Source organism: Cinclus cinclus, chromosome 8, assembly GCF_963662255.1.
Source record: "Cinclus cinclus chromosome 8, bCinCin1.1, whole genome shotgun sequence".
In the NCBI taxonomy this organism is placed as follows: Eukaryota; Metazoa; Chordata; class Aves; order Passeriformes; family Cinclidae; genus Cinclus; species Cinclus cinclus.
In genome coordinates, this window is record NC_085053.1 from 11832345 (window position 1) to 11855750 (window position 23406).

At 40.2% G+C, this 23406-nt stretch overlaps 1 protein-coding gene across 1 annotated transcript; it reads left to right on the forward strand.

The window, feature by feature from the left end:
* Positions 1–332: 332 nt before the first annotated feature.
* DPH5 (diphthamide biosynthesis 5) lies at positions 333–20129 on the forward strand. The gene is given in 8 exon segments (XM_062497315.1): positions 333–563; positions 566–807; positions 3923–4047; positions 7289–7397; positions 16763–16883; positions 17792–17831; positions 18898–19001; positions 19880–20129. Coding segments are annotated over 8 exon segments (1185 nt in total). The 5' UTR covers positions 333–343; the 3' UTR covers positions 20104–20129.
* Positions 20130–23406: the final 3277 nt, after the last annotated feature.

Consider the following 23406-nt stretch of genomic DNA (forward strand, 5'->3'; position numbering starts at 1 on the left):
CACCCAAACCACGAACCACAGCACAGGGTCCCGGGTTAGCTGCTTAGGAGAGCGATGCTGCTGTGCTGCGAGCCCACCGCTCCCCAGCAGGTCTGGCTGCGCTTGGGAAGAGCACGCAGCTTCACCCGGCCACACAGGGGCTCTCGGAGGAGCACCGGGCCTGCCCTGCCCTGCCCGGTCCGGGCTGCCCTCAGGCGAGTCCGGCTGCGGGCCAAGCGCAGCGCCGAACCTGCCGGGCCGGCCAGGCCGGGCCCTGGGGTGACCCCCGCCCTCTGAGAACGCCTCTGGCACGGAGACAGGCTCTGGGCGGGCCCTCCGCCACTTACCGAGCCCCAGCACCGGGATGCTGTGGCCGCTGGCGACCGACACCGCGGGGACACCGCCCGGACCGGGCCTGCCCGCCGCTGCCATGACCCGGCTGCGGCCCGGGACTACAACTCCCAGCGGCCCCTGCGCCCCGACGGCGCCGCGGGCAGCCGGGAACCGGGGAGCCGGGGATAAGCGGGAGCCGGGGAAAGGGGAGCCGAGAGCCGGGAAACGAGCAGCGGAGAGCCAGGCTGTGCCCGGACCTGGGGCCAGGTCCCGGCGAGCGGCGGGGCGTGCGGCGCCCCGGCTGACCCCGCTTCCGCTTCCCCCCTGAGGCAGGTGGCGGCTCGGCCGCGCTTGCCGAGCATGCTGTACCTGGTGGGGCTGGGCCTGGGGGATGCCAAGGACATCACGGTGAAGGGGCTGGAGGCCGTGCGACGCTGCCGCAGGGTCTACCTGGAGGCCTACACGTCCGTGCTCACCGTGGGCAAGGAAGCGCTGGTAGGTCTGGCCACAGGGCCCGAGGCCTCTCGTGCCGCGGAGCCAGGGCCGTGCTGGGGCTGGCGAGTCCGTGGGAGAAATTAGCCGTGCCCGCTCTCGGCAGAAATGTGTACGTGACCTTCACATATTGTGTTTTATAGGAGAAATTCTTTTGCTACCTTGAAAGAAGACTGATGCAAAAATAAAATGTTCCTTTCTACAACTGTTGGCACTAGTTTTTATCTCAAAACCTACAAATATGTGCAGACCCTGAGATACTGGAGGACTTTGTTAGAAAGTGTCTACAAAAAAAACCCCAAAAGTCATACCAGAAAAATACATGTTTTGAAGCCCTGCACCTCTGTATCGGCTTGAGGTGTTAAGGCGTGCCTGCTGGGAATAGCAATATGATTATCTCACATTTCCACGTGGGCCAAGCTGCCTCACCATGTTGGGATTCCCAGAACAGGCACAGTTCAATCACAGATGGGCTGTTGGACATCATGGAAATAAAATTGGTAAACACACCTGATGGAAGACAAGGGTAGTAAAAATGTGCAAATGAACTCTGAGGAGTTCATAGTTGGTCACAGAAAGATGAAGTTTAATGCTAAAATATAGCATAGCTGCCCACAGACCGGAGATCTTGCCTCTGAATAAGCTGATGCTATCTGGGTCTGGGGTGCTGTATGGCCATAATGTACCTTTATGCAAAGCTGCATGTACACAGAGCATGTGAGACTTGCAGCTTGTAATCAGCATTCAGTGGTTTCCATAGACAAGGTAGGCTAGAATATATCGAACATCTCTGGTTTATCTGCTGTATGAAGATATGCTCTGTGGTTTATGTTTCTTTTCAGTACACTGAAGCAGTCTGAACTGAGTAGTCGGTCCATTCAAAACAAAATGTTCTTTGTGATTGTTTGATAGTGGTCAAACTGTTCAATGGAAAGGAATACTTAAAGACTTTTACTTTTCAAAATGAACATTTGTTATCAAAAGAAAAATGAATGGATTCCTATTCATCTGAAAATACCACACTGAATAATAGGAAAATGCTGACTATTTTTGATGTGGTTATTTTGGGTTTTCTTATCATATATTTCTTACTGTTTTAAGTCTTTTGCAAACCTTGAAATGCCAAAGATGAGATAACTGGGGAAAAAGATCAATTAAAACGAAGTAAAAATGTTGTCTTACCTGAAACACCTAAGAGGGACTATAGGAGTTGATAACCAAGTGTTTATAATACTGCCTGGTTTACATGCAAGTGACAATGCTGAATAGGTTTTTTTACTAATCTGAAGGTCAGTCTCTCCTAAGCACCACAAAAGTTAGAAGAAAACTCAAGAAGTAAGGAGCAGATCTTTGCTTGCAGAGACTTCCCAGAAATCCTCCTGTATTGATGGTATTAAAATCAGGTCATAAAATTCAAATGACAAGACTTGCTTGTTTGTTGGGTTGGCCTAAAATGTTTATTAAAAGTTACTTGATGTTGACCATCCAAATTGGCCCTGAGTTTGGTGAAAGAACTGTTTGGACCCAGTGAGTCTCCATTTTACTTTTTATATATTCTCTACTTAGCATGCTTTGATTAGCATTGTGGAGCAGTCTCAAAGCATGCAAATAGATTCCCTTGGATTAAGCCAAACTGAAAGGTGTGTTCCTGGCACTGCACCCAATCTGCTCTGGAGCGTGCATTGGCTCGCAGTGTTGGGCCAAAGCCAGCCTGGTGCAATGGCAACAGAAAGGGACGTGTGCTGGTGTTATGGAGTGCTCTGCTTTACAGACCAGCTCCCCTTGTGCTGATGTGCATCTGGGCTGAGGTACCTAATGAAAACCAGTGGGGTGTCAAAATTTGCTGGAGTTGGTTTATACAGATCTCAGCATTATTCCAGGGTGACTGTCAATGGTTCTGAGTCACAGAGGCAAGATTTGCTTATACATTTATTTGGTCCCCCTCTCTGCTGAATCTGTACAGGTTGCAGCCTGTTTCAGGAGGAAAATAATATCCTGATTTTATAGAGTTAGGAAAACCTACCCAGAAATGGGCAGGTATTCATATTCAAGAAAGGAAATGTCACCTGATAACAGAGGTCCCGTACCTATTACTCTTACTATGGTATGGATTTTTTTATGGAAGCTTCATTCCACTTCTGTACAGGTATGATAGTTCTCTTGTCAATTCACTGTTCTCTATGGGCAAAGAAGTCACAGAACTCAGAGGAAAACCTTTCTGGGTGATAAATGAGTTTAATAGTTTTATCAATTTATTAATATTTGTAATATCACACAGATTTGCTGACTACTATTTAGAACAAAAATACCTCTCTTGGTCTTTGCCCTGGAAAAAAAAACCAAAAAACTTTAATCATGTAAAATGCATGATAACACAACATGGCAGATGTTTTCAGTACGATCAGAAAACAATTCTGGAACTAAAAGAAGTTTCCTTTACATGTGTGAAGTTGATTCTGGAAATAAAGATATTTAAAATGTACAAAGAGATACAAGAATTACTGAGCTGCTGAAGAAGAATTAAGGACATGATCAAATACATGTTTACTTGTATACTTGGCAAAGTACTTCTTAAAGAGAACTCAAGATGAAGGATTACTATGAAGTCATTCCTTAGATGTGGTTAGCTAAAATGTACTGAGGAAAAATCTGAGAGAACAGGTTGTGGTGTAGCTAGTGTGGTATTTGTATCTGGTTTGGTGCCAGTATTGTAAGTAGCCTAAGAGCTAGGCTCAGGCTGTGAGAGGGGATGCCTTACAGCAGCAGGGTAAATTAACTCTGCCTGGAGTCCACCCAGGTACCCTCAGTGTGCAGGTGTGACTGAGCTGCTGTAGGTGCAGCTCCTCGACTGACACAGAAAGCATGGAAAACCAAATCAGTATCAGGATACAGTTCACATTCATTAATTTTTGTCAGCTCAGAGCTGCTTTATGGGCAGCTCAGGTGTTCATGCAAGCAGAGGTGAGGTTCTCCAAGACATGGGGCAGGCTGCTGGGGAGAACAATGAAATTACCTATTGCAGTGTCCATTGGCTGTGTTCCCGAGTGAGCACCCAGAGAGATACAAAAACATTCCTAAGTGTCCTATTTTGATGTTTATTATTAATTTCAATTTCTAGGAAGAGTTTTATGGGAAAGAATTGATCTTGGCTGACCGAGAAATGGTGGAGCAAGAAGCAGATAGCCTTTTAAAAGAAGCTGATGTTTGTGATGTCGCGTTTCTTGTGGTTGGTGATCCTTTTGGGTAAGACAAAGCAACATTTTAATTATTGCTGTAGCTTCATCACTCTTTTTCAATAGGAAGAAGCCAACTCTGTAACTGTAATTCTTTATGAGGAAACTGATTTTCAGACCAGAAACACTTTTTATGTCTGCATATTCTGTATTGTATTACAAATATATATACAGTTGTCTACACTTTGTCTTGCTTTGTAGTTTCCTTGCCCAGATGTCCATTATAGATAGGAATGTGGGCCCTCCAGGATGTGTGAATGTTTCCTTCAGCAGATACTTAAAATTTCATTTGTTATCATTTTATTCTCTGTGCTGCCTTTTATAACAAATGTTTTGACTCATGATTTATCTGCTAGCAGAAGAAATTCTAGGTTATCTCATACATAAGAAATGTGCTGTTTTGGGGGAATATTCCTTTAGTTGCTGTTTGTACTTATAAACTGCAGCTTTTATACTCAGTTGCTTTAGAATCAATACAGATTATTGGTTGTATCATCTGCTTTAATATATGCTAGTTTAAAAAATCACTTATGTCATTATAAATACCTTCTCATGTTGGTTTGTTAGGCCTTTTGTTTCCACTTTTTATTTCTGTTGGAAAGTATAGTCTTTTTCTATGACCAGAAGGATCTCCTTCTGTCTTTTTGGTCAGGCATCATCAATCTGTAATGTCAAGCCATGCAGAAGAGCTTTTCATCTCCAGCTGGTGATGCAAGATTCATACCACAGTGTTAAGGAGCACAAGAAAAATTAAATCTGAGCACCTTATTTCTGAGGGAAAAAATGGAGTTCGTGAAAAAAGGAGCAATATGCACATCTGTCAAAAGCTGATAATTTATGAAAATACAGGTTGAAGGCAATTGGCAAGAGAATATTATATAAAACTAATTATGGGCAGATGACCCTGTATTTCAGAAATATTAATTATACTTGCAGTCCATGTTTATGATAAAACTGGGATTCGTGCAGAGTGTAGAGCCACATTACCTGTACCCTTATGCTCTGATCCAGTGGCTGATACAAGTACACAAGATGAAAAAAAAAACTACATGGATTAAAGTGTAGCTGCTCATTGTAAGCAGTATTCTGATCTGCCTCAGTTATCAGTAGTTTCAGTGTCAAAATATTTCCGTTCTGATTAACATACGTAATTGTTGAGAACTACCTTTTTTTTTTTAATGAGTTGCTTCTCTCTAAATGTTTATGTTCTTAGCTCTTACTATTGCAGCTAGAACTGCTCCTGGGCTGACATAGAACCCTAAGGATTTAGGGGATTGTGAGGTTACTGGGACAGAGTACTGAATGTTTCTGTCCTAAGAGGGTCCAGAGGGGAGGAGGATAGAAGCCACTTGCAGCTGATCACAGCCTTTCAAGTCTATTTGCAGGTGAGCAGAGTACTTTGCAGCCACAGGAAATGCCAGGCCTTGGTGGTTAATGGTTAAAGCAGTAAAGCAGGCTGTGCCCTGTCATCCTCACTGTTGTTCTCTGCAAGTTTTTATCTCACCCACAGATGTGGGACAAGAACCTGACAACTTTAGTAGTCACCACTCTAGGCTGGTGTTAACTTTCATATTACTACTACCCCTCAAACTTAATGTCTCTGTCAGTGACAGAAAATACTGCTGTAGTTTTGGCTGTGGAGGGATGACTCCATTCAAGTTTTCCTGGTATTAGCTGAGTGCTCCTAAGGGCACTTCTGCCTTTAGCTACAGTCATTATAGACAGATCTACTGGGAGAAAAAACATACTGACTGGAGCAAATTTCAGTGAATAAAGCCAGCTGATCCCTTGGTCAGTATTAGCATAACCACAAAATCCTCCAGTGCTCCTTGTCCTTTGTATGTGCAGGGAATAGCATAAGGCTGTAAAACCAGTCTCCGTTTGTCCTAGAACAGACATTCTTAAATCACCTTTGCTTCTGGAAGTCAAGAGCAATGTTTGTGTAGTAACTAAAATATTGGTTCGGATCACTTTACTGCCTTCTCTTAGGTCTGGGAGCCTGTTTGTATAAAGGTTTCAGATTTCAAAATTCACATTCCTCTTTTTTTTTTTTTCCTTCCACTGAAATGGATTTCTTTTTTTAGATATTGATCTTTACAGCCTTGCCAGCTGCTGCCACATTTGTGTTCCAGTCTGAAGCACCTGATCTGCTGACTGGGTGTTGGTCAGACACATGGCACCGAAATTATCAGGCTAAAACCAGGGGAATTCTGCTAGGGTAACTGAACAAGGCTAGGGTGAAAGCAGTTTTCCTAGTTCATTGTTTTGATGGCCATATGTTATTTCTTTCCTTCCTTCTTTGGAATGGCTACACAGAAGTGTGTGGTACATCTTGGGAATGAGATGTCTAAGGTCATTGATCAGGTTTGATAAATTTAGGCAAGGGGTAGGTGCATTTTCATATTTCACATGTATATAAGCATACATAGAAGCAAAATACATTTGTAAACGTTGCAGTTCAAAGATTTGCTCAATCTGTATGCAACTGACCATTTTAGAAAGGCTCTAATCTCAACTGCTTAACTGCAAACCCAGTAATTCTTGCAGTAGTCACTGCAAGGTGTTTATTGAGCCTTAGGCTTGGAGCTGAGCTTAGCTCTGTTTGAAACTACAATATTCTTAACTCTTTCAGAATAAACTTGATCACTCAGATTTAGGCATTGTTAATTTGAGTAACTTGTATTAAATATTATAAAAATTTATTCAGTCTAAGGATGTTTTTTATAAGCAAATGTACAGTTCACCTCTGTTCAGAGCTCTTGTCTGAGTGTGGGCCTTTCCTGGCACACGCTGGTGCAGGTGGGAGGGGGCCTGGCTGTGCAGCCAGTTACAAAATGCTGGAGTTTTGTGGAAGTTTGTGCCAAACAGAGTTCACCTTTACAGTTCAGTGCATGTTCAACGGACACCTCCAGAAGACAAAGGATACATGGAACTTTCCTTTTCAAGTACTTGCCAAGGCTACTTTATAAAGTAACAGTTGTAATAGTGTTGCAGTTTTAATGATGCCAGAAAGCTGCGAAGAGCTGTACTGTACTCAGTATGCCTGGCATTTCATCTGGGGAAGATGACATATGGAAGCCTTACTGGAGTTTTTATTTTCCTCTAACCATGAGGATATTGTTGCCATTTTGCCACCTCTGCATTGTCCTTGTTGTGAAAGGTTTAATTTTATTTCAAAACAAACTACAGTGCTAGTAACACTTAGTAATATCATGTTTTCAGTGTATAATTCCTTCCTTTTCTCACCACAGGGCCACAACACACAGTGATTTAGTGCTACGTGCAGTAAAATTGGGGATTCCTTACAAGGTCATTCACAATGCTTCAATAATGAATGCAGTGGGCTGCTGTGGTTTACAGGTAACATTTTTGTATATGCATATATGTTATTTCACAACTGCTAAGCTTAGAATTGGTGAGCTCTTCTGCTGTGGCAGTGCATGTTGAAATCCTAACTTTGAAGATCTGTACCAACTGTACACTTAATATTAGAATTTTTGACATTTCCTTTTAGCATCCCACATGTCAGCAAAAGCCCCTTTCGATGAGCTCACATGAAAATGAATAGTAACACTTCTGTTCTTCTCCGCTTTCTAACTTCCCTCCTTCCCAGGAACCTTTGCTAATTAAAATTATTTTACAGATAAAGCTTTGGTCATGTTAGCTTCCTTCTACTACTGATGGTAGCATCAGGTATCAGGTAATATCTGATAAGTTTTTCTTAAATAAGGTTGTTATCCTGTAGAGACTATGCTGATCTTGTCATATAAGAAATACATGCACAAGCCTGCATGTATGTCCAACTCAGATCATAACTAATTCCTAAGAGTGCATCTTGAATATGATGCACTCTTTCTTTATTAAATTTTATCTACCTCCACTTTCTGCCCATCTGAAGAGGTAGGAGGGATTTACCTAGCCAAGGACTAGTAAAACATATTACAGTTTTTGTGCGTTGTGAATGGCTAAAGTAAAAAGGTCTAGTGTTCCCCAAGAAAATACCTCCTTTTACACATGTATAGGTTCATTATTACTTTTTCTGCATGTGGCAGTATATAAATCATAACTAATCACATATAAATGAGATGATGCTTCCTCCTCATGTTTTCATTCATCACTTTAACATAGAACCTGACCTGTCAAGGTTCAGAATGGTTCCCTGTGTATGGGTCCCCTAAACCAAGTTCCTACTTCACAAAAGCCAAAAGCAAGCACAGGAATGTAAATGTATTACAGACAAGTTGGGGGTTTGAACAATAACTTTCTATCACTGAAGGAGGAATTCCCAACTAGCAGTAAAAGAACATAATTTGTTTTAATTTTAGCAAACACTTGGTATTTATATACCTTCAAATTTCCATTGACTAACTCCAATACTCCAAACTCCATTCCAATAGTAATGCTGGCCAAGAGCAGAAAATCTGTTGCAATGAGTTTGGGTATTATCTTTGATTTTGATTAGAAATCTGAGTGCCTTGACTGACCTGACTCAAAACCAATGCAGTGACACCTGTCCTGTTGGCTAATGCTAAAGAGAATGCTGCACAACATTCACACCCCTTATAATTCTTCTTGTGAGCACTTTCTTAGTGATACCTGCCTAATACTGCAGGACTTGGGCAAAATTACCTGTTAGGAAGGAAATAGGCTTCTTGGTGTGTAAAATCTACATTTACAGCAGATAGATAGCAGCTGCTGCATGACTGCACTTACTGGGGTGGGTAAAACAAGAGTTGTAGCTGGGGCTCACTCTTCCCCTTTCAGCTTGATGGTGGTGCAAAGTTTGCTTCTGCTGTCAGGCTGCTGACAAGTAGTTTCTACTACATGCTCTCTTTTTTGCTGTTCTCTTAGATTCATTAGGAAGGAAGATATAAGGCCCAAAGAATTTTTTAAGTTTTCTGAAAGTTTCCTTCCCCCACAGTTGAGCCAGACACAGGAAGGAGGAGTGTAAATCTTTTAGGTTAATTCAAAAAAAGACCAGAAACCTAATGTGAGTACACTATGAACAGTCCATAAGGTTATTCACATATGCAGAGTTTTGGAGATTAGATTGCTCTTTCCTTATCCCATACTGAAGGGAGCAGACCATAAAGGAAATGTGATGCTATTCACTCTGGCATTAGTCCCCATTTCCATTCTGCTTTGGGAGGGGCTGCCTTCTCCTAAGTCAACATTCCTGTTGTCGTATAAGGCATTTTAGGAAATAGTGATTGTATTACCAGGCAGAATATAACCAGTTGTGTGTTAATCAAACTCTTGATTGCTCCTTACTGGCATAAACAGCAAGTGAGGTGTATCTTAAAAAAGGCAGCCTTTGATTAACTAGAGTTGTGTTGGAAGTTTGTAATTTCTTTCAAAAGACTTTATGTTCATGGCTGTCTCCTGCCATCAATTTAGTTTTGAAGTTATTGTGTCTCAAATTTTAAAGTTCCTGTCAAGTATAGGTGGGATTCCTCTTTTGTTTCACCACAGAAAAGCCTTTGCTTTTTTTCTTGTTTTAATCTGATTGTGATACAAACCCTCCCTCTTTCTTAGTAGAGAAAAACAGGAAACACCTTTATACGCTGTTCAGAGAGCCGTGTGCGTAGTGAGCTGTAACTGCTGATTAGGCTGTCAGTGAAATGCATCTACAGCACAGTCTGGTCACAAAAGAATGTCCCTGGTCATCACAGCAATGTGTCTGTGCAGCCAACAACATTTTGATACTGTGCAGTTTCCCTGTACAGTGATTCAGTGAAGTTGGTAGAGCACCAGTGATGGTTTGTTAACTTCATTCCATAGCTGTAGTTCTTGCCAGATAATAAAGAGAGGTGCATATCTAATTTCAAATACTTTTTTTAAACTGTCTTGCTCATTTAACAGAATTAGTGAAGTTGTTTTGGAATACTGAAGAAAAGAGTGGGGTTTTAATTTTGAAAATTAAACTTCTTGGAAGCTCTCACAGATTGATAACTGTGCTGGGGTAGTATAACTTAGCAAAGGGGTATTCTGGTTGTGCATAAGGCTCTGTGATTTGCTGTGCCTTTCTCTTTTACACTGTTTTTGCTGTGCTTCACTGTACCAGATTTTTTCTTTCCAGGGCTGAAGAAGCTGGTTTTTTTCCATAAAAACAAATGAATACGGTTGTGGGAGAGAAGCCAAGAAAAGTGCTGCTATGTCAGTGCCTCTTAGCATGTTCTCTGTAGGTTCACTTTCCTTGTCTGGAGTCTGCCACATGGGTGTGTTTGTCACTCTGAGTCCTGTTGTAGTGGGGAGCAACCACCAGTGACAATAGTCAGGCTTTACCTGTGCCCACACTCATTTGAGAAGAGGACTGATTGCAAAGGCTTTCAGCCCTAGAATAAAGGGGCGGGAAACTGAGGATCTCTAATTTACATATTTCTCCTTCCTTTCTAACCTGCATGACATCTGGGCTGGTTTGGGAAGGTCACTGGCCAGAGTAGTGCTCTCAGGACAGAATTCTCTCTGACCCAGTGCTGGCAATGTGTCCTTGAGGTGGAACTATTGGTGGTCAAACATATCCAGAAGGGTTTGCATCATGCTGACCTGTGGTCCATGTGAAGGAATGATGCAGTTTGAAATGGCTTGAGATCATGGCATTAACATGAAGAAAGAGGATTGAGAACTGAGCTGCAAAGCTGGAGGCAAGTCACAGGATGAGATAAAAGGCCAAAATGAAACGCTCATTTCTGAGTGGTGTTGCTCATTTTGAAAGCATTTGGTTGAGTAGCTAGGAAAAAAAAGTTACAGCAAAGAGCTGCCTTTCTTTTGAGATGTACCCACTTTCCACCTGAATAGCTTCAGAACAAACATCTGCATGTGCCCTTGTTTCTTTTAGTGACGCATCTTGGGTTTTTTTGTTTGCAGTCCCCTTAATTCTTGCAAGACAATTACAGTTATAAAATAGAAAATAGCCTTTTTGTTAGCATCTGAAATGTAAAATCAATGCTTACTGTGTTATTTTTGAGTTTTTACTGAACAGTTGAGTGCATTTTCAGTGTTAAGTTGAACAATACTACTTAAAGATGAAGAAACTGAAGGATGTTATCATTAAGTACTGTGCTTATAGTCAAATAGGAACACTGTAGTAGCTGGAGTGGAGTGGAGGAGTGGAGCCTCTGAGTCCCACACCCTCTGCGTGCCTTAATCTTCAAAAACACTCTTTGTTCTAATAGGAGGGACTTTACACAAAATTACTGTTAAACTGTAATTAACTGACTGTTAAACTGTTTTCCATCACTGATTGTTTTTTGCAGTTGCTACCAGCTTCTGAGTCTTTAAGAAGTTGGCATTTGTTTCTCAAGCCAATTAAAGGTTAAATCAGTGCTAGTCACACTACTTCTTACTCACAATTGCTGTGCAACTCAGTGCCATTTGTCACCAGCAAACATGACCCAGAAACATCTATTTAATCAGGTTTGGGATGTTTTAGGTATCTTTCATGACATAGTAGTAACCTAAGTGACCCTCAGGGCAGGAAGGAAACATTGCTTCATATTGATGGAAGGAATCTTAGAAAGTTTTTGAAGATAAGATGACATTACCTTGGTGGGCGAATCCTCTCCTACTCAGGTTTGCTTTCTCTGTATTTTGATAGCTGACTTTTGTTCTGCTTGTGGAGTGGCTATTTCCTAAGCAGGTCCAAGAGGCAACCAAAGCAAAATGTTCTCATCCCTTCAACTGATTTCGTGTGATTTTCTCAGCTGCCTTCTGAAGACTGGAGTTATGTGGAGTGGGTTTCCCTAAGCCAAATGTGTTTTCTTCACAGCTCCTTTCTCTCTGGCATGTACTAAACTAAGGAGACTGGAAGTTTTTGGGACAGCTGAGGCGATCTCTTGGCTTGCAGTACAAAAAGGAGTCAAAGCCACATATATGTGAATGGCAAAACATTCCAGTTTCATGTGAAGGTTCTCAAGAGAGGCATTTGAAGTTGCTAAAGGTCTGTGGTTCTAAATAAGGTAGTGTAAAGGGCTAGAGCTAGGCTTGTGGTTGTTTCATATGACCAATTCCAAGCAAAAACAAAGATTGAATGATTCTTGCTACCTCTTTGTTGACGATTACACTACTTCTTAAGCTGCTATCAAGCAACAATGTATAATACAAAGAACAGTGGGAACCCTTTAATTTGATGTACATGGTCTGGAGGGTTGTTAACAGGTTAGGGAGAATAAAGGGAAAAACCTGACTCAGGTTCCTTATCTTTGAGGATGAACATTGCATAGCATCATGTCAGAACCCCTAGGACAAAGATAAAGAAAATATGTCTTAGCTTTTCTGGGTGTGCTCATTGGAATCTATCAGGAAGTAACCTGGGATAATACAAGGTGTTCTGCAGTCTCTAAATCCATTGAGGAATAGCCTTAGGAGGAAAAACCCCTCAGTTCCTACCAGTGGGTTGTGATTAGGCTGAGAAGAGTCTGAATTTCCATAGTTCACCTGTGCTGTGAGAACTGTCTGCAGTGTAACCCATGACCAGAACATAGCTCCATAGCATTTCAGCCCTACAGGTCTCAGATATTTCGTTGTGTATGGTGGCAGGTCTGAAGAATGCAGTAACTCGTTTTTTTGGGAGGAACCCCAGACACATCACCAGTTCTGAAGCTATTTGAAATATTAGGAAAGGAGGTAGGTTCGTAAGTGAAAAATTGCTGTGTCACCATTGAAGCTGATACAGCAATAATTCTGGGAAAGATGCTGTAAAAATAGATGTCTGTGTTTTGAAATGTTTACTTCTTGGTTTCTCTGCAGCTGTTGGCCAACTGACCTTTAATATTATTTTGCATCTTCTCTCCTGCTTGCTTTAGTACTTTTTAGAGGGGATGGTGGATCTTCCTTTTTTAATTTCCCTATTTAGTCTCAGCTTGTTCCGCCTTCTATGCCCTAAATTTTTGTGGTGATTGACCGAACCGCTATTTCAAGTGAGGACAATTGATCAGGACAGTTTCAGGTGTCTGATATCATTCAGACTGGTCTTTAACAAAGTAGCTCATCAGTGTCATTGAAATTCCGCTTGCATGAAGACTTTCCAAGATCATGGTGCAGCACTTTTTCTCTCACAGTTCATTCTGGCCTCTCAATTAGCAATCAATTCTGCTTGTATAAAAAAAGAAGTAAAATAATTAATAGAATTAATAGAAGGGTTAAAATACTGACAGAAAAGCACCAAAAGTTGTCAATCATTCTTTCATATCATGTGTGTAAATAAAATAAGAAGTTATATCTTGTTCTGAGGTGATGTAACTGTGAGTTGAACAGCTTTCTGCAGTGTTTCGTGAGGCAGAAAACTCTAGCAGCAGGGCATTGCCTCAGAGTAGAGAGTTCTGACTTCCTTTGCTGACCTGAGCTATTGCATTGCAAAATTCGAGTGCACAAAGTTTTGCTTAAGCCAGTTATGGCTTGGGGGGAGGGTGTGGAGAAAGGGATATTTCCAAAGACTGAGGTCTTTCAAAATGACCTTTTGAAACCTTTCTGTGAAGTTTTTGAGCATTGAGAAGGTAAGAAGTTTGGTCTCCAAGCTGTAAACACTAAATGTCTGTAAACACTAAACACTGTCCAACCATTTCACTGCATCCCTCTGAAATTCTGGCACTTTTGTACCTGAGCAAAATGTAGGCACTCTAAAAAATCTGCTCCTCAGTGCAGTGTGATGCCTGAGATGTTTGGGCTTGTACAGAACGCACATTGCCCATTCCTTAACCCCACCTGCTTCATGGAGAGAGCAGCACACACAAGTTGGCTGTGCAATTTCATTTGCTGTTGCCTGTCTTTAGAGCTGTGCCAGCCGCTGTACAGCCTGATCCTGTCTCTGCAAATACACACAGCTCATCATCTTACTGAACTTGTGAACAGTCTCAAAGCATGGCATTAGTCCTTAGCTGAGTTGAAACACTCCTTGGTTAACAAACATGTCAGACAGCTCTATTTCAATGATTCTTGGAGTTTTGGGACCCTCTGCAGCCTTTTATGGTTGGTGGAAAGAATGCTTTTTAATTTCAGTGGGTCTTCAGTGGGACCTGCTGTCTTCTGTAATTCTTGAATCCTTGGGATAGTAGTGCAATTTTTAGCATTTACTGCTTTCTTTGCTGCAAGACTTTTCTTGAAAGTCAGATATTTTATGCACGATTTTAGCAGGTGGAAATTAGAACACAGCAGTGGAAACTAAATTAGGAACAAATTGAATTCTACCTGAGGTACAGGGAGAGTGTTTCAAGTGAAAGTTCTGATACGGTCATGTGTTCCTTCTTTAATGCAGGCTTGCCCTAGTGAAGAGCAGTTCCCATGCTTAAATGTCACACATCTGCAGAGATCAAATACTGGATGAGAAAGAAATACTGGTTTGCGTCTGTAAAAGTGTTTGTAAGGCAATTGGTTATAAGTATTCAAGCACAGTAGAGGTATCCACTTACTGCTTCAGTTCCTCACTATTAAGAGTGATGGTGTACCTGGGACTTTCCAAAGTAGTACTTCTCCCTCTGTAATTTAAAGTAAAAATATGTGTGCGTTAATCCTAGGAAATTTGTTCTTCACAAGTTTAGTTAGTAGAGGGGTATAAACTGCTAAAGCATTTCTAGGGGGTTAATAAAATACGTCCCACTCTATCTTATTGGTGTAGAAACTATTTCTGTGCTCTCCAGGTGCTGAGAAAACAGGTGTATTTTTTTTAAGACTGTAAGTACTGTTTTCTGTGATATCAATACTTCATGAAGGTGTTCTGAAGGTATTTCTGCTGAATAGACAGGCAATTTCCAGCAAACATGTTTTACTCTTTTTGGACACAAAGGCTTCAGTATTAATGCAAAACCCAGTAAACAAATGACAGATTAGTGAATGACTGTCAGGGCTTATACAAAAAAGGATAACTTGCTTAACTTCTTGTTGGCAAAGAGGATGGAGAATCTTTGTACTGAGTAATGGCAAAGAGAATGATAACAATTGGAACGAGCACTGTAGGGTATAAAGTTGAATGTACAACTCATTCTTAATGTATGGCAGAGTGGTTTAGGAGTTCTGATTCTCAACAAAATACCTCTCAGGTAATAACATTTTTCCAATTCTTGCGCATCCTTTCCTTTCCTAAAGGGAAAAGGTGGAAGTTTTTCTTCCTAAGGTTATCAAAATGCCAAAGGGACAAGGTAAGATTTAAGGTTAATTGAGGCTACTTTCTGTCCTGAACAAGGATTGCTGCTTTAGGGAAGTGGCTGCAGTGGTTTCAGGTGCTGATGGGAAGCACTTAGGTTGGTAGCAGACATTGCAGCACTTGTGGAAGATTACAGGAATGCTACCAGGGAGGTTAAAGTTATCTTGCTCCCAGATGCTCTGAGAGTGAAGGGGAGAAAGAAAAACTTCTTGTATTAATAGTTTTTCTACAGATTTGGTACAAAATGGGTATTAGTTCTAGGCAGCCACATGAAAAATAGGCAAAGCAGAGTTCGATGGGGCTTTTTTTGTTCCATTTTCTAGAACAAACCTTGAAATAGCCAAGTTACATCAGGAACAACTTATTTGTTTCAACCTGTATTTACTTTACTGGAAGAATGTTTAGGTTGTGAAATGTGCACAGCATGTTCTTGTCCTTGTGCTAGAATGAAATACTTAAAAGAGGAAATGTTTTTCAGTTAGATTCTAGGAATCTTTGAATAAATTTTATCAGCATGAATAGTTAAAATTTCAACTTCTGAAAATATGTTTCTGCTGTGATTCAAGTTCTGCTCTACCAGCATAAAGGAGTTAAAGCCACAGCCTAATGCCACAGTAACAGAAGGATGTAAAGGGGAATCCCCACATGGCACGGGGCTGCCAGAGCTGCTTCTACACAGGGTCCTCTGCCAAAGCACACACTGTGCATTTGTCTCCTGTTGTGGGCTTGAAAAGCACTTTTTCCTTCCAGGAGTACAGATAAAGTGGGAAGTCCATGAGCTGTTGTTTCTCTGGTGGGCTTGAGCAGACAGAATATTGGCAAGCTGTAAAATGTATGGGCTGTAAAAAATGGGGTGACCCCATTCCAGAGCTAAGTAGACCAAAACTGATGCATGGTTTTCCCCTGTTTCAGGGCAAAAACTACTTCCAAGCCAAATACTGCCTTTAGTTACATATGACTTTCACTTTTACATCACCAGAGATGATTGGCAAGACTATTGCTTCAAATGCCTTCACCAAGATAAGGACTTAGGGTAAGGAGCGTGTTAAGGCTGAGAATAGAGTCAATGAGTATGCTTGGCATTGAATCTGCTAGCAGTGTTCTGCTAGCAATATTCTTACCATATGTGCACAAACCATGTTGTACCTCTCTGCTTCCTGCACAATCTGTCCTCAGATCTTCATATCCACTGTCTCCTTAGACTGTAACTTCTTTTGTCTGCTAGGGCTTCCATCTGCAGCAAAATGTCATTTTAATATAAACACTACTATATCAGTAGAATTAAAACATTGAATTATGGCACTACTCAAAGCTGTCTAACCTTAACCAAAGTAAGCAATAAAGAACCCTTAACCAAAGTAAGAAATAGCAAATAATAATTTTGGTGCTAATCTTACAAAGTTTTTGCCTTTGAAAGGACTTCAGAATTAACAATAGAAAGTATATTGAAAGTTACTAACTATGTATTGGAAAGGTAAATGCAGTAAAAGCTTTACAGGTAATTCATGACTTGGTCTTTTAACATGATTGCATGCTCTTAATTTTTCTTATTGCACATGTGTGTTAATGCCTTTGCTCTGTTTTACAGTTGTACAATTTTGGAGAAACCGTTTCCATAGTGTTCTGGACAGATACATGGAAGCCAGAGAGCTTCTTTGACAAGATTGAGAAGAACAGGCAGAATGGAATGCACACCCTGTGCTTACTTGGTGAGCAGCAGCCAGTCTCCTGCCTTTTAGTCCATGCATTGTTTACCCAAGTGACTAGATCACAGACAAGCAAATGTGACATTAAAAAGATTAGTGCTGATAAACTCTTGAACTGAAAGTGACTTTATGCATGTAGAAGCAGTTTGGTAAACTGGACACTTAAAATCTTGGGGTTTTGCATTTTAACCCCTTTCATCTGAATCACTTTGATTAGAAGATGATTAACAAGGAATATTTATCCAAGGTTAAATATGTATCCAGCTTTTGGAATGATAAGGGGGGAGGGCAGATATTTGAGTACAGGTAATGTTACGTTTGAATTCCTCTTGGAAAGATTATGGTCAATTTGTTTCATAAAATTGCAGCTGTGCAGAGTCTTACCTACCTGGCCCCTTCTCTATTTCAGTTTTGCCCAAATCCTTTTTTTTTTTTTCCATAACAGAAGCTTGTTCTAAATTTTGATTGGGACAGGAAGGAAGTGCTAACAAAAATCAGGTTCCTGCATGGCAGTGATATAATCACTGTCGAGCAGTCAGTCTGTTCTACCTTCTGTGACATAATGTGTTCATAATTTGAGTACTCCCAATGAACTGGTATGTTCAAATGTACTAGTATTTAACTATCTTATGGTAAATATCCCTATTTGTATATTTACCAGGATTTTTAGTTGGCTGTGTTGCTCTGAAATCTGTGAAATTTGCCCTATTGTTGGGTAAAATCATGTGCATAAAGTCACAGAATTTTGAGATTAACTAACAGATTAAACAGTACAGTGTGATCCATATTTTAATAGCTAATTATAATAATATTATAAATAATAGCTAAAATGTTGCTAAAGCTTTACCTACATAGAAAACTAAGTGAGAACCTTGTAGAGAACATGTGTTTTAATGTGTTGTGTTCTACAGATATTAAAGTGAAGGAGCAGTCTCTGGAGAATCTCATGAAGTGAGTCACCATTTTAAAAATACAAAGAAACACACAGTGCCCCTACAAAGGCTTTTTTTGTACAGGGAACAAAGGTTCTTTGCCCATAGTCTAATACTGAACTTACCTGCCTTCTCCTCTCCTTCTCCATGGCCACTGACTTCTGTTTCTCACAAGGAGTGAAACTCTTTTGTTCTTTGCAGTAGGGCCTGGCTTTATTTACAGTAACTGAATGAAGTTGCAGCAGAACATGATCTTTTTTGTAACTGTTCCTGTAAGTTGCACTAAGTCAGAAAGGGGTAGGCTTTCCTCTAAGTGAATGAAGTGTTATTTCTCTACTGTTCTGTCACTTCCAGAAACAGAATAATATCTGAACCAATGTTCTAAATTTATTCTTCTGTACATTGGCTGGAACAGTGCAAAGTGCAGAATACATAACACCCTTCATAAGGAGTTAAATAAGCAATATACAGAAAATGCCCTAATGCTTGTTTAACTGTATTCAAAAAGCTTTTGCCACATCTTACTCATCTCTGCAATCTGTATGTTTTGGCAGTGGTGAATATAAATGGCTCCTTTATACACATGCTGTAACTGGTCTAAATTAACATTTGTGAAAGCTCACAGTATCATTGAGGTTTGTTTATTCTGGAGTTTCAAAATAAAATCTGTTTGAATCCACACTTGGCAAAGAAAGCAGCATTTCATTTAAGAATATATTTCTAGTCTGTAATCATCTGTCTACAGGGCATTTAGCAGAAAAACAGTTGTATGCCCTTGGATTTAAGTCTAATGCATCCTTCAAGAGTAGCTGCAAAACCTTCATCTTGCTTCTAGCAGCTGAATTTACTTTTAGGATCTAAATGATCTGGCAGCTGGAGCCCAGCTGTTTCACAGGTGTGGTGAGAGCACAACAGATTCCTGTATTCTTTAAAAATTCCACTCTTGTCTAAAAGACCAGCCTGAGAGCCTGGGCCTGTTTAAGTATAACCTGCTGGTCTAGAGGTCTCTTGAAATAAGCTGTAAGATTGCTGGGGATAACAAAATGGCTTACATGTGAAATTTCTCTGCTTTTCCTTCCCTGCAGAGGAAGAAAGATTTATGAGCCACCACGCTACATGAGTGTGAATCAAGCTGCAGAACAGCTTCTTACCATTATTCAAAACAGAAGGTCCCAAGGAGAAAATCCAGGTATGACTTCACTGCTTCTGTCTGCTACCACCCCTTTCCAGTCACACCTCTTGATGAGCCTCTGAACTCTACTCCCTTCCTCTGGCTCACAGAATTCTGCTCTGCAGTGGATTTGGGCTGCCTTAAATCCTAGTCACAAGATGGATTTGGCCAAGCTTGAACACAGCGCAGTTCAGAGAGCATCGATGAAGGTGCACTGGTGGCTCCTGGAGGTTCAGTCAAAGCCTCAGTCTGGAAACCCTGCACTGTTTCTATCCATGTGGAACTGTGAGCTCTTTGAGCCATTAGTGTTGCAGGAGGCAGAAGGATGCTAAGCATTTTTGATCAGTCAAGCTTCAAAAAAACCTCAGCTGTTTTGCTTAGATTGGTAACACTCTGCTCTGTGTGAACACCAGCAGAAATCTAGGTTAACCCAAAGATGCAGAACTGTGATTTTCACCTTGATTCTTAACACTAGTCAAGAGCAAACTGAAATATTTCTTGAGACCAAGGGTAAAATCACAGCAGCTACTAACAATGATGCAGCTGTGGCACAGAAATTTTTTCTAACAAATTCATCTAAGTCTACTCCTCATTTAAAAAGTTTATTCCTTCAATACAGTTGAAATGTAGATCCCTTAATTTTATCCTTTACACAGAATGAATCAGAAGCAGCGTAGTTTCCTCCAAATGAACACAGTTCCTGAATGAATTCTTCCTTATCAACATCCTTAAGCTTTATTTTCTTGAAAGAGCAAGTTTCTTTCTAGGCCACTCCAATAATTTAATAATTGGAGGTTTAAGAAAGCAGTGTTAATGGTTAAGTGTTTTGAGTACTTCTTCCCCTTATAATAGGGCCATTAGTCAATAAAGTAAATATTTAATCTTTTTTCTTACAGAAATTACTGAAAACACAATTTGTGTTGGCCTTGCTCGTGTGGGTGCGCTAGATGAGAAGATTGCTTCAGGCACACTGCAGCAGATGTCCACTGTGGAATTGGGTGCTCCACTACATTCCTTAATTGTTACAGGCAGTATGCATCCTCTGGAATTGGAAATGCTTAAACTTTTCTCTGTTGATAGTTCCAGTTTTGAAAATAATGCATGTCAAAGGACTACTTAAATAAAAACGAGGCATTTACATTTTTATTCCATCTTCAATTGTGTAACAGCATAAAGATATGCTGTGACTATTTAAGAGAGACTTGTCTAACTGTAGTTAGACTCCATATTGCTTCAGAGGACAACACTGCAGGAACATGGACCTGCTTTTACCTGAGGCTGCAAATTGCATCTGCTGGTATCACCTTCTACCCTGCAGACACCTCCAGAAGCTTCTAAAGCTTTGATTCAGGTCATTGGCATCCACACCTGTCTTGGGCTGCTGACTGGGATATGAGTACCAGGTATGTGGTGTGGCATCACTTGCTGTAGTGCATTAACCAAACCTACTGCATACATTGTTTTAAGTACATTAGATATTAAATTCTGCCTTTCAGCTTTGCAGAAACTTAGCAGTTCTTACCAACAGAAAACATTTGTGTGCAAAACCTGTTAGGTCTGTGTCCATCTTGGCCTTGGGAGAGCAAATACAGACAGGTGAGAATGCTCTAAACCAGAGAAAACCAAGAACTTTCCCTTTGGACAGCTAGTGAAAAAGGGGAAGAAGCTACACAGAATTTCTTAGTTCAGAAGATTGCAATTTAAACTAGAACTGGATTTCTTCATATGTTAATGCAGAAATTTATGCATTTTAGCCTTAATGAAGGGCTAGACTCAACTGCAGCAACCACAATTCACCTCAAGCCAAGTCTCAGCAAACAGATTGCAAGAATTCTTTTTAAAAATCAGCTTGTAGATGATGGTGGTTGCTATTTCAACTGTTCTTCACAGTATGATGAAAACAAAGCAGACCTGTATGCATATTTTTTTAAAACTGAAGATTTATTGGAAAGAAAATTGATCCCATAGCTTTTCAGCAATATAGGGTATTTAACATTTTATATTGATTGTATTCAAGTAGAAAAGATTACATTAAAAATTTCTTAATATTGCACTTGGGACAAGCTGTGGCTAAGCTACTAACATTAGCATTCCAGAACAAAATCAAACACAGTCTTCAGAATTTTAGTGAGCTGCCTTGTGTTACCTGCAAGATTTCTTCACAGGTACTTTGACACACTTGGTTATTGAATTGAAGCTCACTGCTAAGAGTAACTCCTGTAATTTAAAGGTAAAGGCAAGCAATGGGCTGTATGCTACCAAGAAATATTTTGGCAATTGCTTCATTCACATTATTTCACACTTCAGCCAAGATACTGTAGCTATTCACTTAACTCTTGTACAAGATCCCAGCATACATGTGAGAGGCTCCAATGCACATGGGAAGTGAAATACCCAGCTCTTTTTACACATTATTTATGCCAAATTACCACACAGGCAGGAACCTTTTGTGGCTTACTGAAACAGACAAGTAGGTTGAGCAGTATTTGCACACAGCAAGACTCAGTCTTTGCATGCCAGGCACAGCATGGCTGGCATTGCTTCACATTATAGCAGTGTCTGGCCAAGGAAGTCCCCACAGGGATGGGCATTGCAACAAAGCCTGAATGGGGGACAAATCTAAAGGGAACCCCAGCAAGCTGCAGATAAGGATTTTCACAGAAGTGTAAAGGAGGAATTAACTACTGAGTCAGTATGGAGTATCAGAGAGATTATTACAAAAAGAAAGAGATACAAACAAAAAAAAATCCTGCTTAAAGGGGTGGCATAATCAAGAATCATAGCAATCTGATGGCTGCTGGAGAAAACAGGACAGGGTTTAATTATTAATTAAAATTGTTGCTCTGAACCAGTATTTAAAGGCTTTGTGTCATGAAGAAAGAAGGGTTTGCATTTTATAAAAGCATGCAACTGAAGATCTGCACTGTGCAACTGCTATTAGCACTGAAAAAGAAAAGCCAATGAATTTATAATTTGTTTGCACACTATGTGCAGAAGATGGAAAACTGCAGTTGAGAAGCAGATTCTCTCCTCTTGTTTACATTACCAGAACAGGTTCACTTACAACAGTTAAAAAGAGAAACCGTTAATTTTCCTTCACCTTTAAACCCAGCTTTACTTCTTAAACAAAAGTAAATTAAGAATGTGAAGTCACTAAGATCCACTTTAGTAGTAGTAACGGCTTCAATTTTTGTGTAAAAATAACGTCAGCAGCTGTTACTAATGATGCAACTAAACTTTTGCTTTAGTAGGCATTATTGCATAAAAAGCAGAGACGTTTATTTACTTTTCATCTTAGCTTAGCAACTCACTAACTCAGCTGTCTGTAGGGGCCCTCCTGATGAAAGAAGCCAGTCTATCCAGAGCTGTACACTTACCAGATTAGCCTATAAAGGACCAGTCCTCACTGTGCATATTCGTAAAAGGAGTTTCCTTCCACTGTTGTTTAGCACAAAAAAACATTTGTGTAAGGGGTTTTGATACAGACATTGTAACATTTGTTTTTTCTTCTTACTTAGCTGTAGGTATGGTAAAAATCATGCAGTTTGCCTAAACCTAAAACTAAGGGGTTTAGTCACAGAAAAAAATAACCCAAAAAGACAGACCAGTAACCCTACAGTAAATATCAGCTACATGAAAACATGAGAAAACAGCACTTTGAAAACTTGATTCAAAAATCAGAAGTGAATTTTGAACCAGGAAGCTGAATTTTTGCACGTGATCTGCAGACATTCACCCCTCTCTGGATGTCAGTCATTCACACAAGTCTTTGTTTAAATCATGCCTTGCATCTCCAATAAAGTGTCAGTAACAAAGTGTTAAATAAGCAGCCAGTGTTAAGTAATTAGCAAAACAAATAATGGTGCTTTGGCTCTTAGGATAAGGAAAGCTGCACTTTTGCTTTCAGCTGCATGGTTTGCACTCTCCTAAAACCTGAGCAAGTATCTCCTTAGGAGGTGAAAAAAAAAATCATATGACCCTTGTTTACTAACATACTACAAGTGACTACAGTTACTGGCTGAGCATATCATACACTGTATTTGTAGAAATTTGTGATGCTTATCCTTTCTCAGAAAGCCTAAAAAGGCTAAAGTCTGTTTTGAATCTGATTTACCTACACTATCCCCAATTATATTTGACAAACAAATGATACATTTCTTACTATAAAAGTTTAAATATAATGAAGTGCTAGCTTGCATGGCTAGAAAACTCAGACTTGTACATATATGCTTCCAACAATCAGCTAAATCATAATAAGCAAAAACAATTATCAAAAGTTATTAAAATCACTGTATCATTATAATAGGCTTATAGGCTTTTTCACTCCATTTCCCCTATTAAAAATTTGGTAGATGTAGATTTAAAAGAATGCCATCACCACCATCAAACAAACAGCCACTCTGCCAGATTCTCACTTGTAAAC